General features: G+C 42.8%; 1 protein-coding gene across 3 annotated transcripts; it reads left to right on the forward strand.

The window, feature by feature from the left end:
* Positions 1-406: 406 nt before the first annotated feature.
* APTX (aprataxin) lies at positions 407-14985 on the forward strand (the record flags this gene model as incomplete). 3 transcript variants are annotated; one of them, XM_080709329.1, is made up of 7 exons in its annotated part: positions 407-539; positions 3681-3727; positions 4997-5299; positions 5924-5983; positions 7693-7919; positions 13386-13489; positions 14840-14985. In XM_080709329.1, 7 exons carry the CDS (start codon positions 407-409, stop codon positions 14983-14985), a joined length of 1020 nt encoding a protein of 339 aa, XP_080565455.1. The 3 variants fall into 3 exon arrangements, with proteins under 3 accessions (XP_080565455.1, XP_080565457.1, XP_080565456.1); XM_080709331.1 differs by having other exon boundaries at positions 4997-5083; XM_080709330.1 differs by lacking the exon at positions 3681-3727 and having other exon boundaries at positions 5112-5299.
* Between the last annotated feature and the right edge of the window lie 2521 nt (positions 14986-17506).

Genomic DNA, 17506 nt, shown 5'->3' on the forward strand with positions numbered 1-17506 from the left:
ACTATACCCCCAACCCTACTTTTTAATTCTTTATTTTGAAATAGGGTCTCACTGAGTGCAAAGGGCCTCACTAAGTAGTAGCTGAGGCTGTCCATGAACTTCAATCCTCCTGTCTCAGCCTACCAAATGCTGGGATTACAAGCATGTGTCACCACACCCAGCTACTTAGTATTTTCAGGCAGGGAGGTAAATATACATACTATCTCATTTACTCCACATAGGAGCCTGTGGAGTCCCATCATTATCACAGATTTATAGTTGAGGAAATTGAGGCTATGGCAGTGAAGTCACCTGCCCCAAGATGAACTGTGGTAAATCACATGTGTGGTGTGCTTGGGTGTGGCCTTGGAGGACATGTGCTAGTGGATGTTTTTCCAGTGATCCTCTTGTTTTGTCTCTCAGAGTGATGATGCGGGTGTGCTGGCTGGTGAGACAGGACCTCCAGCATCAGCGAATCAAGCTTCCACATTTGGAAGCAGTCGTGATTGGGCGTGGCCCAGAGACCAAGATCACTGACAAGAAGTGTTCTCGGCAGCAAGGTAACTAATTTGTCTTAGGACTGTAGAGATTACCATGTTTGGTTCCTGAAGTAGTAATAACCAGTGATGCACATTTTCTGGGATTGTTGATTGGAAAACCTATTGTTTACCAAAAACAAAGCTCAGGAACTGAGCTCTTTAGACAACATCAGGGCCCCATTCATTCCTGATTCTGCCCTCCCAATGTGGTAATCTTCAAGGTAGAGTGGGATGAGGGTTGGAAGTAGGTAAGTTCCATCTTTTGTTGTGGTACTGGGGATTGAACCCAGAGGCATTCTACACCCCAGCTCTATTTTATTTTTGAAACAGGGTCTTACTAGGTTGATGTGAGTCTCACTACTTGCAGAGGCTGGTTTTGAACCTGCGATCCTCCTGTCTTAGCCTCCCAAGTACTGGGAGTACAAGCATGCACCACCAAGTTCAATCTCCAGTACAACACACACACACACACACACACACACACACACGAGATATGGCTTCCATCTCTTGTCTTTAATGAAATGAAATGAAAGAAAGACCTTGTTTTCAGGAAAAAGCCTTACCATGTACCTCACTTTTTTCAATAATTTTTGACACGCCCATTTTTGACAGCAGTGTGACCCCTGTATTTCTAAGGGTTCTGGACTTAGAGAGTAGGAGTCTACACCTCTGATCATGGACTTTCTTATATGAATTAGTCTAAGGAAGGAAAAAAGCCATACTTGAGCTGGCTAGGTCCAAGGTACAGAAGCAGCCCCTGCTTCTCTGTCCATTCCTCACAGCAGCAACTCTCAGTTGTGTGTATCAGCCTGTCTTTTCCTGGTGAGAAGCCATGGTGTCTCTTGCTCCTGTCACAGCTCCGGGTCCTTTGTTCACTAATCTTAACATGTGTGTTCAATGTTACCTCTTCTTACATGTGACCAGACTGTTCTAGTCCTGTAGTTCTAGAACATTATTTCTATTCCATAAAGTCCAGCTGAATTTTCTATTACACTTTTTTCTCTATTGAAGGCATCTGATAATTTTTTTTTCTTTTTTGGCAGTACTGGGGATGGAACCCAGGGGCATTCTGCTTTTGAGCTACACCCCCAGCTCTAGTTTTTATTCTTTTTTTTTTGTGGTACTGGGGTTCCTGGAAGCCCTTCTACCTCCGGGCTATACTCCCAGACCTATTTTTACATTTTTATTTGGAAGCAGGGTCTCTAAAGCCAGTGAGGCTGGCTCCGAACCTGCGCGATCCTCCTGTCTCTGCCTCCCAAGCGCAGGGATTACAAGCGTGCACCACCATGCCCGGCTTATTCTTTATTTTTAAATTTTATTTACTTATTTATTTTTTTGTGGTGCTGGGTATGGAACCCAGAGGCTTTCTGCCTTCGGGCTACACTCCCAGACATATTTTGTATTTTATTTGGACACAGGATCTCACTAAATTGCTGAGAGCCTCACTAAGTAGCTGAGGCTGGCTTTGAACCTGCACAATCCTCCTGTCTCAGCCTCCCAAGTACAAGTGTACCAAGCCTTACAAGTGTGCACCACCACACCCAGCTTTATTCCTTATTTTGGAACAAGGGTCTCACTGAGTTGCAAATGGCCTCACTAAGTAGCTGAGGCTATCTGCAAACTGCGATCTTCCTGTCTTAGCCTCCCAAATGTTGGGATTACGTGTGCCACCAAAAAACAAAAAACAAAAAGTAGGGTTGGGGATATAGCTCTGAAGTAGAATGCACTTGTGTTCAATCCCTAGTATCACACACACGCGCGCACACACACACACACACACACACACACACACACACACACACAATAAATAAATAAATAAATAAATGAAAAATAGGAAAAACATCTTTTTATGCTATTGGTGATCAAGCCCAGGTTTTAATGCATGCTAAGTAAGCTCTCCACCATTGATCAATACTCTGAGCTCTTAAAAAATTTTTTTTTTTCTGGTATCAGGAATTGAACCCAGGGCATTCCACATTCAAGGTACACCCAATCTTTCTTTTTCTTTTTTCTTCTTCTTTTTTTTTTTTTTTGCTTTGAAACAGGATCTCACTAGATTGTTGAGGCTGTCTTCAAACCTGAGATCCTCCTGTCTCAGTGTCCTAAGTACTGGAATTATAGGTGTGCACCATCATGTTTGGCTAATAGCTATTTTTTAATAATAGTAGAAGCCTGATTTAATCCTGAGCCAAGAGTTTGGACTTTCTCCTATTGTCAGAGGCTGTGATCCTGAGCTAGCCAGAGGTTTTAGCACAGGGAGACTTGTAGGGATTCACGGAAGCTACCTCAGGATATTAGCAATAGCTAAGGGAATATGTACACTGATGGATATTTATGGAAGGATCTGAAGCGCTACAGCCACCTGCATATCAGGCAGTTGCTCACTGTCATGTTGCTGTGTGTGTGTGTTGCTAGAGATTGAACCCAGGGACCTCTACCTCCAAGCTACAACTTATTTTAATTAATTAATTAATTTGTTTATTTTAGTGGACTGGAACCCAAGGGCATTCTATTTCCAAGCTATACCCCCAGCTCTACCTACCTACCTACCTACCTACCCACCTTCCTTCCTTCCTTCCTTCCTTCCTTCCTTCCTTCCTTCCTTGGTGGTACTGGGGTTCCTGGAAACCCTTCTGCCTCTGGGCTACACTCCCAGACCTATTTTATTTTTTTATTTGGAAATGGGGTCTCTTAAGCCAGCGAGGCTGGCTTTGAACCAGCGTGATCCTCCTGTCTCTGCCTCCCAAGTGCGGGGATTACAAGCATGCACCACCATGCCCGGCTCATTCTTTATTTTGAACTAGTGTCTCACTAAGTTGCAGAGGGTCCCACTAAGTAACTGAGGCTAGCCACGAACCTGTGATCCTCCTGTCTTAGCCTCCTATGTACTGGGATTACAAGGGTGTACCACCACGCCTGGCTTTTATTTTTTATTTTGAAACAGGATCTCGCTAAGTTGCTGAGAGACTCGCTGAGTTGCTGAGGCTGGCTTTGAACTGGTGGCCCTCCTGTCTCAGCTTCCCAAGTCCTGGAATTACAGGCATGCACCACCATACCCAGCAGGTTGCCTTCTGCAGTGAGGCTTTGTAGTCCCTTGGAAGAATAGGAGCAAGGGCCTGATTTTTGTTGCATTTGTGTTTAACTTTTTTCAATCTCTTTCAGTACAATTGGAAGCAGAGTGTAACAAGGGATATGTCAATGTAAAACAGGTATGTGATTTCCAATTTATTTATTTATTTATTTATTTATTTATATATATATTTTTGCAGTTTTAGGGGTTGAACCCAGGGGCATTCTACCCTGAGCTATACTCTAGTCTTATTTTTATTATTTATTTTGAAACATGGTCTCACTAAGTTGCATAGTGCCTCACTAAGTAGCTGAGGCTGGCCAGGAACCTGCAATCATCCTGTCTCAGCCTCCCAAGTACTAAATTACAAGCATACACCACCATACCTGGCTTCCATTTTATGTATGATGGTTTTCTTTCCTTCCTTCATACCTACCTACTTACTTCTTTACTTCTTTCTTTCTTTCTTTCTTTCTTTCTTTCTTTCTCCCTTCCTTCTCTCTCTCTCTCTCTCTCTCTCTCTCTCTCTCTCTCTCTCTTTCTTTCTTTCTGTCCTGGGGATTAAACCCGGGGCATTCTACCTCCAAGCCACACCCCAGTCCTATTTATTTATTTATTTATTTATTTATTTATTTATTTATTTATTTATTGTGGTGCTGGGGTTCCTGGAAGCCCTTCTACCTCCGGGCTCCACTCCCAGACCTATTTTTACATTTTTATTTGGAAACAGGGTCTCCTAAGCCAGCGCGCGCGGCTGGCTTCGAACCTGCGCGATCCTCCTGTCTCTGCCTCCCAAGCGCGGGGATTACAAGCATGCGCCACCACGCCCAGCTTTGATTTTTTTATTTTAAAACAGTGTTTCACTAGGTTTTTTATTTTTATTTTATTTATTTATTTATTTATTTATTTATTTATTTTTTGCGGGTCTGGGGATGGAACCCAGGGGCATTTGACCTCCGAGCTACATCCCCTACCCTATTTTTTATTCTTTATTTTGAAACCAGGTCTCACTGAGTTGCAGAGGACCTCACTAAGTAGCTGAGGCTGTCTGCGAACCACGATCCTCCAGGTCTCAGCCTCCCGAATGCTGGAATTACAAGCGTGCGCCACCACGCCTGGCTTCACTAGGTTTTTTAGATGCTTGCTAAGTTGCTGAGACTGATCACAAACCTGGACTCCTCCTCTCTTAACCTCCCTAGTACTAGGACTACAGGCCTGTGCCACCATGCCTGGCTTACTTGATGGTTTTCTTATGTTGTTGCTTTTAGAGTATTTGTGCCAGCCAAAGAATTTTTCTCTGTCACATGTGGAAGTGATAGTGTAATATAGGTGGACATTAAGCATGCAGACAGCAGCTATATTACTAATGGAGTATTACTATTATAATTATTTTCTAATTATTCCATAGGTGGGGATCAATCCCACCAGCATTGACTCCGTCATAATTGGGAAGGACCAAGAGATGAAGCTGCAGCCTGGCCAGGTTCTCCATGTGGTGAATGAACTTTATCCATATATTATAGAGTTTGAGGAAGAGGCAAAGAGCTCTGGCCTAGAAACACACAGAAAGAGACAGAGGTCGGGCGACAGTGATTCTGTAGAAAGGGCTGCTGCCCAGGAAGCTCAGCCTGGGGCCGGGCTGGAACCTGGGGACAGCCCCGGCAAGTGCTCTGTGCCCCCAAAGAAGGTGAAAGATACATCTGTCAAAAAGGTGAGGGTAGTGTGATGGATAGATGACGTGGAGGTCAAAGGAGATATAATGCTTGCTTAATTGTTTTGTACATTGTAAAACTCAGACACGTGTGAGCAGTTACTAACCATGATGAGGATGATTAGCCATGATGAAAGAGTCACTTGTTGTGGCATGAAAATCACTCGAGGAAGTGTCCCTTTATGTGCTGTTGTGTCTTGAATTCCTGAGCTAAGGTGCTTGAAGGTAGAAATAGTGTATTTAACCCTGAGCAGCTAAAATGGGTCAGTTGTGTGTATTTCTACAGAAAGTTAGCATTGCAGCACTTCACAGATAATGTAATTCTTGTGGTGATGTCAGAGTAGAAACTTGGTCAGGTTGTAGTTGGAGCGTGAGATGGAAAGAAGATATGATTCACGCTCTGGCATTTCTGGCCTCCATCCAGAAATCCAGTTGTGAATATAGGAAGAGAGAAAGGATGGCTTATGGTCCTCAGTGGCAGTACACTGAAGTGAAGGATGTCTAAGTAAATTCTCAAACACTAACTTTACTTCCAAGTTTGGTTGGACTTTCTGTCACACAATAGTAACTAATGGAATATTTAATTATTGGCACTTACACTTTTCATTGTTCTTTTTTGTTTAGGAATCATTGGGCCACTGGAGTCAAGGCTTGAAGATTTCTATGCAAGACCCCAAAATGCAGGTCAGAATAAAATTATGAGATCTATGTACATTTTAGGACATGACCACTCAACAAAGGCTGTAGTTACATTTGAAATCAAAGGATACAGTCCTTCTAAGTGAGGTCATTTTGCTTTTCTATGAGAAAAAGTGTCTTTTCCCATTGGCAATAAAGTAGCTGGGGTTCTTTGGAGAAAAGCTAAGTTCTTTTTTTTTCTCAGTACTGGGGATTGAACCCAGTAGCATTCTAGCTCCAAGCTACACCCCCATTCCTATTTTTTATTCTTTATTCAGAAACAGAATCTCACCAAGTTGAGGAGGGCCTCAGTAAGTAGCTGAGGCTGGCAACAAACTTGAAATCCTCCTGTCTCAGCTTCCCAAGTACTGGGATTATAAGCATGTGCCACCACACCCAGCTTAAAAGCTAATTTCTTTAAAAGATTATTCCTTCTGCCATTTCCTTTAAAACTCCTGGACACTATTAAGAGAAGTTATGTTAACTTTGGCATGGGCCTTTCGAGGGAGCATCAGGTAATGTCTGTGACTGTAGGACCGTGCTGCCCTGGGATTAATAGCCAGCTGTCATCCCTGGGGAGCCTTTGAGGCTTAAGAGGCAAAGAGCCCTGTGTGACAAAGGGCCAGGTCTGTCAGGGCTCCGTGAAACCCATGCATGCTTGTCCCACTCTATGCTGTGCCAGACAGGATGTATTTGAATTTATTCCTGCAAGATTTTTACATCAGGTTCTTGGGAACTATTTTGTACCATACATCCTCTAGATTCTGTATAGTGTGGTGATTGAAAACCTTGGAGTTCCCTTCATCTGGGTCAGAATCCTGTATTTTCCACTTAGTAACTGTGTGACTTGTGTAAGGTGCTGTCAACCTGTTTGAGTCTCAGTACTTTCACCTCTGAAAATTGGAATGCTTAAACTTTTTGCACAAGATTTTCTTTTTTATTTTTGGTATTGGGGATTAACCCAGGGGCCTTCTGAGCTATAACCCCAGGCCTGTTCTTTATTTTTAATTTAATTTAATTTCTTTTTTGTGGGTCTGGGGATGGAACCCAGGGGCATTCGACCTCTGAGCTACACCCCCATGTCCTATTTTTTTTATTCTTTTTTTATTTTTATTTTTTGGCGGGTCTGGGGGTGGAACCCAGAGGCTTATGAACTCCAAGCTACTCCCCCTGCCCCATTTTTTATTCTTTATTTTGAAACAGGGTTTCACTGAGTTGCAAAGTAGCTGAGGCTGTCCACAAACCGAGATCATCTGGTCTCAGCCTCCCAAATGCTGGGATTACAAGCATGCACCACCATGCCTGGCTTTTTTTTCTTTTTTTTTTTTTTCCCTCCCTCCCTCCCTCCCTCCCTCCCTCCCTCCCTCCCTCCCTCCCTTCTTTCTTTCTTTCTTTCTTTCTTTCTTTCTTTCTTTATTTCTTTCTTTCTTTCTTTCTTTCTTTCTTTCTGTGGTACCACCAAAAAAACCCCCAAAAAACAAAAAAACCCAGGATTTCGCTAGGTTGATGAGCATTTCACTGCTTGCTGAGGCTTTACTTGAACCTGTGATCCTCCTTTCTCAGCCTCCCAACTACTAGGATTATAGGCATGCACCACCATGCCCAGCTTGCACAAGATTTTCATGGGACTTAATTGACTAAATACTATGACAGCACCTGACACACAGAAGATTCGCAGTAAATGTCTGTTTCCTTTTCTTGTGTCCTTCTGCTAGGTTTACAAGGATGAGCAGGTGGTTGTGATTAAGGATAAATACCCTAAGGCCCGTCACCACTGGCTGGTCTTACCATGGGCCTCCATTTCTAGTCTGAAGGCTGTGACCAGGGATCACCTTGAACTCCTCAAACATATGCATACTGTTGGGGAAAAGGTGATTGCAGATTTTGCTGGATCCAGCAAACTCCGCTTCCGATTGGGATACCATGCCATTCCCAGCATGAGGTAAGCCTTGAGGGTGGTGCTGGTGTCTCCTGGTTATGTGCAGGTGATGTGCAGCTGGACATGCAACCTATGTCAGCTCCTACTTCTGCCTAATTCAATCCCAGGTGGCTTTTTGTTCCTCTCAAAATTTAGATCTTTGAGGGCCCAACGGTGTGGTATTGGGGATTGAACCCAGGGACATTCTACCTCAAGCTACACCCCCAGCCCTATTTCATTTTTTATTTTGAGAGAGAGTCTTGCTAATATTGAAGCATGCTTATAATCCCAGTACTTGGGAGGCTGAGACAGGAGGATTGCAGGTTTTCAGCCAGCCTCAGCTACTTGTGAGGCCCTCTGCAACTTAGACCCCTGTTTCAAATAAAAGAATAAAAAATAGGCTTAGTGTATAGCTTGGAGGTAGACCACCCCTCGTTTCAAGCCCCAGTACCCAAACAAACAAACAAATAAACTCCTTCACTCAAAGTTACTATTTTTTCCTTTGTAATTGATGAAAGTCTTGGTGGTGGGGTGTTCTGAGACTGTGCTATTATCCTCCTTCTCAAACTTCTATTCAATTAGCTCTTGACTGCAGTAATTATTTCTGTGGTGTTTTCCCAATGGTGATTTTATATTTTCCCATCTAATTTATTTATTTTTTTAATTATTAATTTTATTATTTTATTTTATTATATTTATTTATTTTTTTGTGGGTCTGGGATGGAACCCAGAGCCATTTGACCTTCGAGCTACACCCCCTGCCCAATTTTTTTATTCTTTATTTTGAAACAGGGTCTCACTAAGTTGTGGAGGACCTCACTAAGTAGCTGAGGCTGTCCGCAAACTGCATTCCTCCTGTCTCTGCCTCCCAAATGCTGGGATTACAAACATGCACCACCATGCCTGGCCCCATCTAATTTATTAATTGAAGTTCTTTTGTATGAAAGATCTGTCCCTTATCCATCACTGTTCATTATTCAGTATCACAGATTCATGGTTACTTATTCTGTACGGCATAATTCAATGCTATCATTATTTTGTTGATTTAATTGTTCCAGCTTTGGTCACTGGAAAGCTCCTTTAGTCTGTATCTTTTGTCACGTGGACATGCCCCCAACATTTTTTGGGGGCACTTTTTTATTTTCTTGCCCCATAGGATGTACCAGGCTCATCTTGTAGATCACGTGTCCCAACCCTGGAATGAACCACTTCTCCAAGGAGACCTAAGTCTTTTTTTTTTTTTTTTTTTGAGAATAGTATTTATACATCAAGACTTGGATTCTAGTTTTCTTTTTCTTTTCTTTTCTTTCTTTTTTTTTTCTTTGTGGCACTGGGGATTAAACCCAGGGACATTCTACCTCTGAGCAAAACTCCTACCCCCAGCATCTCACTAGGTTGATGAGAGTCTCACTACTTGCTGAAACTGTCCTTGAACCTGCAATCCCTTCCTCTTCAGCCTTCCAAGTTACTGGGTTACAAGTGTGAGAAAAGTGGTTGATTCCAGGATGTCCTTGCTTCCAGGTGCTCTTAGCAGAGCCAGGAAATATATGTTTAAATCCAAACTTACAAATATACACATTATCTCTAATTCTGTATTTATATACTTGTATGTACATGTGGAAAACTATGCATTAACATGATACCTCTCATTGCAGTTTAGCCCTGCAAGGCTTGCTCTTGTTTTCTCTTTTCCTTTTTGTGACTTCTTTCTCCATCAGTGAGAAACTGGCTCTAATTAGTTAATAACAAATTCATTTATTCAATTCTAGCACACATATATAATAGTTCCACTCCTGTAAAAAAGAGACATTTATTAGAATATAGTATTTGCTTACAGCTCTTTTTATCTTAAGCTTTATAGTATATAGTCAAAATACTGTTTTCCAAGCTGGGATTGGTGGCTCACATTTGTAATGCCAGTACTTGTGAGGCTGAGACAGGAGAATCACACAGGTTCAAAGCCAGCCTCAGCTACCTAGTGAGGCTCTCAGCAACTTAGTGAGACCCTGTTTCCAAATAAAATAGAAAATATGTTTGGGAGTATAGCCTGGATAGAGAGCCCCTGGGCTCCATCCCCAGTACCAAAAAAAAAAAAAAAAAAAAAAATTTTCCCAGCCAGTTCACAACTACAATCCCAGCTACTTGGGAGGTTGAAGTACAAGGATTGTAAGTTGGAGGCCAGACTTGGTAGCAAGACTTTATTTCAAAAACAAATAAGAAGCCGGGCATGGTAGCGTGCACTTGTATTCCCCGGGCTTGGGAGGCTGAGACAGGAGGATCCCTCAGGTTTGAAGCCAGCCTCAGCTGGCTTAAGAGACCCTGTTTCCAAATAAAAATATAAAATAGGTCTGGGAGTGTAGCCCAGAGGTAGAAGGGTTCCATCCCCAGTACCACCAAACAAACAAACAAACAAAAAAACCCCAAAACAAATAAGAGCTGGGCATAGTGGCACACGCTTGTAATCTCAGCATTTGGGAGGCTGAGACAGGAGGATTGTGGTTTGTGGACAGCCTCAGCTACTTAGTTAAGGCCCTTTGCAACTCAGTGAGACTCTGTTTCAAAATAAAGAATAAAAACTAGGGCTGAGGGTGTAGCTCGGAGGTAGAATGCCCCTGGGTGTGGCCCTGGGTTCATTCTCAATCTGTTATACACACACACACACACACACACACACACACACACACACACGTACACACAGGTATATTTTGTACTTGGGATTGAACTCAGGGAAGTTATTCCTCTGAGCTACCTCCTCAGTCCTGTTTCTAGTTTATTTTTAAATTTATTTTACAGTACTGGGGATTGGACCCAGGGGCATTCTACCTCTTAGCTATGGCGCCAGCCCTATTTTTTTATTTTTTATTTTGAAACAGGGTCTCACTAAGTTGCAGAGGGCCTCACTGAGTAGCTGAGGCTGTCTGCAAACAGTGATCCTCCTGTCTCAGCCTCCCAAGGACTGGGATTACAAGCGTGTGCCACCATGCCCAGCTATTTCTTATTTATTTTAAAATTTAATTGGCCGGGCGTGGTGGCGCGCGCTTGTAATCCCCGCGCTTGGGAGGCGGAGACAGGAGGATTGCGCTGGTTCGGAGCCAACTTCGCTGGCTTAAGAGACTCTGTTTCCACATAAAAATGTTAAAAAATAGGTCTGGGAGTGTAGCCCGTGGGAGTGTATACCGGAGATAGAAGGGCTTCCAGGAACCCCAGTACCACCAAAAAAAAAAAAAAAAAAAAAAAAAAAAAAATTTAATTGGATTTTTTTTTACAGTACTGGGGTTTGAACCTGGGGGCATTCTACCTCTGAGGTACACCCCTAACCCTATTTTTTATTCTTTATTTCGAAATAGGGTCTTACTGAGTTGTGAAGGGTCTCACTAAGTAGCAGAGGCTGGCCATGAACTTGAGATCCTCCTGTCTCATCCTTTCATGTACTGGGAATACAAGTGTGCACCACCACACCCATCTATTTTTTATTTTGAAACTAAAACATGGTACCCATTAAACAATAGCTTTCCATTTCTCCCTATCCCCAGCTTTTGGCAACCACCTTCTGCTCCCTGACTATGAATTTGAGTAGTTCAAGTGTGTCATAAAAGTGGAATCATACAGTATTTGTCTTTTTTGTGTGACTGGTTTATTTCACTTAGCATCATGTTGTCAATGGTAATCTCTGCTCTAGTGTGTGCCAGAATTCCCTTGCTTTTTTTTTTGTGTGTGTGTGTGTGGTACTGGAGATAGAAACCCAGGGGCATTCTACCTCCAAGCAGATCCTATGATGGTTCTATTCATAGTCTTTTTTTTTTTTTTTTCTGTACTGGGAATGGAACCCAGAGGCATTCTACCTCTGAGCTGCACCCTCAGCCCTTTTTTAAAATTCTATTTTGAAACAGGGTCTCATTGAGTTGCAAAGAGCCTCACTAAGTAGTAGCTGAGGCTGTCCATAAACTGCGATCCTCCCTGTCTCAGCCTCCCCAATGCTGGTGTTACAAGCATGTGCCACCACACCCAGCTAATTTTTATTTTGAAACAGATCTCACTAAGTTTTTGATGATCTTGCTAAGTTGCTGAGGCTGGCCTCAAACCTTTGATCCCCCATCACAGCCTCCCAAGTATTGGGTCTACAGGCATGCACCACTGTGCCTGATTTACTGCTTATATTCTGTTTTGGATTCTATAAGCATACTGGTGGCTTTTGGTTATTTATTGGGGAAGGTGAAATAATTACTGATTTAAAGAGTGTAAGTTATACTAAGAGGCATTCTACTAGCCTACTTGTTTTAAGAAGCCCAAAGGAAGCTGGGCGTGGTGGTTCACGCTTGTAATCCCAGCATTCAGGAGGCTGAGACCAGAGGAGCGTGGTTCGCAGACAGCCTCAGCTACTTAATGAGGCCCTCTGCAACTCAGTGAGACCCTGTTCAAAATAAAGAATAAAAAATTGGGCAGGGGGTGTAGCCCAGAGGTCAAATGGCTCTGGGTTCCATCCTCAGACCTCCCCCCCCACACACACACACAAATAAAGTACAAATCAGAATGGATGTGGTGGCATACTCTTATAATCCCAGTACTTGGGAAGCTGAGACTGGAGGATCACAGGTTTGAGGACAGCACATGGACTATGGCTGGGGTATAGCTCAAAGGTTCTGGGTTCAATCCTCAGAAACATACACATGCATGAATGCCTTTAAGACACTGTATGGTGTGGGCCCCGCCCAATCTCTACTCCTTGCCATATATTTTGGCCATACTTCCTTCTTTATGATTTTGCACTAAGCTATTTCTCATCTCAGGGCCTTTGCATTTGGCCTCTGCACTTCTGAGACACTGTTACCCCAGACCTTGCTTGGCCTGGCTGCCTTCTCAGCTCCACTCACTGCCCGCAGAGGCCTTCCTGAACATTCTTAGCAGTCAAAGAGGCAGCCTCCACCACTGGGCACTCTCTTTCCCATTTCTCTCCTATATTTTTTCTTGGATGTTTTCCTTTTTGTTATTTGTCTTTCCTCATTAGAATATTATTTCTTAAGGGCAAAGGCTTTTTCCATTTGGTTTACTATGGAATTCCCTGTGTCTAGAATAGTCTTTGGCCCTATTAGGTACTTATTCAACATGAAATATTCCTAAGTAAATGAATGATACAGTTGTGTTAAATGGACAATTATCAGTACTTTATACACCCATATTTTGACTTTTGTCATTTTGGTCAAGCCATATTTTATGTATGTATGTATGTATGTATTTATGGTACTGGGGGTGGAACCCAGGGGCTTTTCTACCTCTGGACTATACTTCCAGACCTATTTTATATTTTATTTGAAAACAGGGTCTCACTGAGTTGCTGAAAGCCTCACTAAGTAGCTGAGGCTGGCTTTGATCCTGTGTGATCCTCCTGTCTCAGCCTCCCACGTGCTGGGATTACAAGCGTTCACCACCACGCCCAGCTCAAGCCATAATTTTTAAGTGAATTTAATGGTCAAATATTTTTCTTTCATTTAGCCATGTACACCTTCATGTGATCAGCCAGGATTTTGATTCTCCTTGCCTTAAAAACAAAAAACATTGGAATTCTTTCAATACAGAATACTTCCTAGAATCACAAGGTAAATAATAATCTTTGGTTTTCACATTTAATTTTCTCAGCTGTTCTTATACTTGAATGAATTGTTTCCCTAAATAATTACCTAGCCTCAAAAATTCATGTGTGGCCTTTTTGTTCTCTATAAAGAAAACAATATTAAAAGAAACTGGAATATGTGGACTACAATATGATTGCCACTTTTCTGTGAATAGTCTTCTTTTCTTTTTTTTTTTTTGGTGGTACTGGGGTTGGAACCCAGGGGCTTTTCTACCTCCGGGCTATACTCCCAGACCTATTTTATACTTTATTTGGAAACAGGGTCTCACTAAGTTGCTGAGAGCCTCACTTAGTAGCTGAGGCTGGCTTCGAACCTGTGCAATCCTCCTGTTTCAGCCTCTCAACTGCTGGGATTACAAGCGTGCGCCACCATACCTGGCTGAGTAGTCTTCTTGAAAGACTTAGTAAGCAGTATGTCAGGGTCAAAAAAATGTTTTCTTGTGACAACAGTAAAATTATTGGAGTTTGTCAGGAGTGGTTAGTGAACAAGGGGAGGTTGTGTGCTTTTGTTGGGAGCATTTCCTGGCGTGTACTGTGAAACTTCACTATCACTGAGATATTAATGATAATACCTGGTACTTAGGGTCAACCAAGGGTAAAGCACTGTGTTAGGTTCTTACCTATAAATGCTGAGTATGTCTTGAAGGAGTGTATTTTCTCAGAGGTAGGTTGCTCAGACTTAGAAACTGATCAAGCTGGGCATGGTGGCACACGTTTATAATCCCAGCATTTGGGAGGCTGAGACAGGAGGATCACGGTTCGAAGACAGCCTCAGCTACTTAGTGAGGGTCTTTACAACTCAGTGAGAACTCTGTTTCAAAATAAAGAATAAAGTGCCGGGCATGGTGGCGCACACTTGTAATCCCCGCGCTTGGGAGGCGGAGACAGGGGGATCGAGCTGTTTCGAACCCAGCTGCGCTGGCTTAAGAGACCCTGTTTCCAAAAATAAAAAATAGGTCTGGGAGTGTGGCCCGGAGGTAGAAGGGCTTCCAGGAACCCCAGTACCACCAAAAAAAAAAAAAAAAAAAAAAGAAAAGAATTAAAAAAAAGTAGAGCTGGGGTGTATGTAGTTCAGAAGTAGAATGCCCCTGGGTTTCATTCTCAGTAACACACACACACACACACACCAAAAAAAAAAAAAAAAGAAAGAAAAGAAAAGAAATTGATCAAGCCCATTTTCTAAATGCAGTCTAATCTCAAGCTTTCTAGCTTTTGAATACCTGGCATATTGCTTGGAGTTACGCTTTCTCCTTTCAGTGTCTTATATTGGCTTTGCAGAGTAGCTGGGATCTGAACTTTTCTTTCTTGCTTGCAGCTGTGGTCAAGATGGTACAAGAGTCTGGCAGAGTGACTGTCCGAGATGGGATGTCTGAGCTCTTGAAGCTGCCCCTTCGTTGTCATGAGTGCCAGCAGCTGCTGCCTTCCATTCCGCAGCTGAAAGAACACCTCAGGAAGCACTGAGTGATTCTGCAGAGCCTGAGCTTCCATCACAAGCATGGCTGATTGGAGTGCATTCCTAGCACCTGTTCTGGGCTGCTTATGAACTTCTGCTCATTTCTTGAATTAAAATATGCAGCTTTTTTAAAAGCTCATTTTATCTTGAGTAGCCACAGTGGAGGGGACTCAGAACAGTTTAGGAACTAGGAATGTGTTCTCTGGAGAGGGTGACTGGGACATGCCTGAGCTCCATCTGTACAACCCATGTCAGGTCTGGCTGATGTGGGAGAGCAAAGCGGCTTCACATTCACCTAGTGTAGGATAGAGAAACAGGGCTGGAGATTTTTCTCCCCCCTACATTTCTCTTTTTTTGTATGTGTGGTACTGAGGTTGGAACCCAGGGACTTTCTACCTCCGGTTCTACTCCCAGCTCTATTTTTATATTTTATTTGGAAACAGGGTCTCACTAAGTTCCTGAGAGCCTCACTAAGTAGCTGAGGCTGGCTTCAAACCTGTGCAGTCTTCCTGTCTCTGCCTCCCAAGTTCTGGGATTACAAGCATGTGCCACCATGCCTGGCTTTGTTCTTTTATTTGGAAACAGAGTCTCACTGAGTTGCAAAGGGCCTCTCTAAGTAGTTGAGGCTGTCTGTGAACTGTGATTCTCCTGTCTCAGCCTCCCAAATGCTGTGATTACAAGCATGTGCCACCACACCTGGCCTGTCTCTTGCTTATTCTGAAGGCTCTGAAGGAGTTTAATTTCCAATATTTTTTTTGTACTGGAGAGTATTCCCAGGGACATACTACCTCTAAGTTATACCCCAGTCCCATTTTATTTTTATTCTGAAACAGGGTCTTGCTAGGTTGATGAAAGTCTCACTACTTGCTGAGGCTGGCCTCAAACCTGTGTTCCTCTTGTAGAGGCCACATTTGACCTCAGTGTCTGTCACAAATAAACAAGGTACCACAGAGGTTGCTTGTTGAAAATGGGTGCAATAGCATCGAGGAGTAATGAATGATCAGAGTGCAACCATTTTCCATCCCTTAAGTGTTCAGTATTATATGAAATATTTTATTCAAATTATCTCATTTGATTATCACCATACATAACTATAAGGTAGATACTATTGTTATGCCCCTTTAATAGATGAGAATCTGATATTCTGTAAAGAGTCCTGGGTTCCAAAGTTGGTCTGGTTCTGATACATCAAATTCATTTTCCTAGCCATCAGAGGCCATAGAAGCCAGGGCCCTTGGGCTTATTTGATAAAAAACTTTCCATGAGCCTGGTGTGGTGATGCTTGTAATCCCAGCATTCTGGAGGCAGAGACCAGAGGATCATGGTTCGCGGACAGCTTCAGCTACTACTTAGGCCCTTCGCAACTCAGTGAGACCCTGTTTCTAACATAAAAAGGACTAAAAAATAGGGCTGGGTTGTGTGGTTGGAGGTAGAATGTTCCTGGGTTCTATCCCCAGCACCACAAAACGAAACAAGAAACAAAACAAAAAACTTTCCATGGCATTGATTTCCTGAAAGTCAACCCGTTCCTTGAAAGCCTTTTTGGTCCATCTCTCATTACCCAACATGTTTCATTTCTGTCCTCTGTCCCTTTTGTACTCCAGGAGTGTAAGCCTTACCTTTTCAGCCTCTGTGCATAGTTTCTTCTGTCTAGCTTGGCCCTGGACTTTTGAGCCTGCATGGTCATCTACTTTCTCTCTTGCAGGTATTGTCCACTTACCCTGTGGTCTTTGGGGTTCTTTCCCAACCCAGCTGCAGAGGGGATGTGGCAGAGGCCCCCCTTTGTTGTGATTAGGCATCAAGCACTGAAACTTCAGAATCATAGGCAGATTAGTTAAGAACAAATCTGGATTTAGGCTTGTGTTTAAATTCTGATTTTGCCACTCAGAACTGAGGGATCTTGGTCAATATTTTCTCCAAACTTCAATTACATATGTAAATGGGCACAACAGGGTTGGGATTTAAGGATTAAATAAAATAGTGCATATAGGGTTTAGTGGAGAATCTCAGTAAGGAGAAGGACCACATAAATGGTACCCGGAAGCCTCAGCTAGTATCTTGGTGAAGGCTGGGAAGGGGGCTTCAATGGATCCACTTCTATGCCTGTATCTGAAGCTTTTGGGCCCCTAGAGACCTTCTCAAAATATTGGACTCCTTAGGTCATAATTATTGGTTTTCATTAATCAATTGATTGATTGTACTGGGGACTGTTGAACCCAGTAGCATTCTACTTCCAAGTTACACCCCCAGCCCTGTGTTTTATTCTTTATTTTGAAACAGGGTCTCACTAAGTAGCTGAGGCTGGCTTTGAATCTGCAGTCCTCCTGTCTCATCCTTCCAAGTACTAGGTTTATAAGTGTGTGCCACCATGCCAGGTTTAGTTTCCTTTTTTAAAAAATGTTAACACCTGAGGTTTATCCCAGAACTACTGAATTACAATCCTGAAGACCTAGGAACTTGGATTTTAAAACACTGAGAGTGGCCGGGCGTGGTGGCACATGCTTATAATCCCAGCCCTTGGAAGGCTGA

The sequence above is a fragment of the Muscardinus avellanarius genome (assembly GCF_963383645.1).
Source record: "Muscardinus avellanarius genome assembly, chromosome: 13".
NCBI classification, from domain to species: domain Eukaryota; kingdom Metazoa; phylum Chordata; class Mammalia; order Rodentia; family Gliridae; genus Muscardinus; species Muscardinus avellanarius.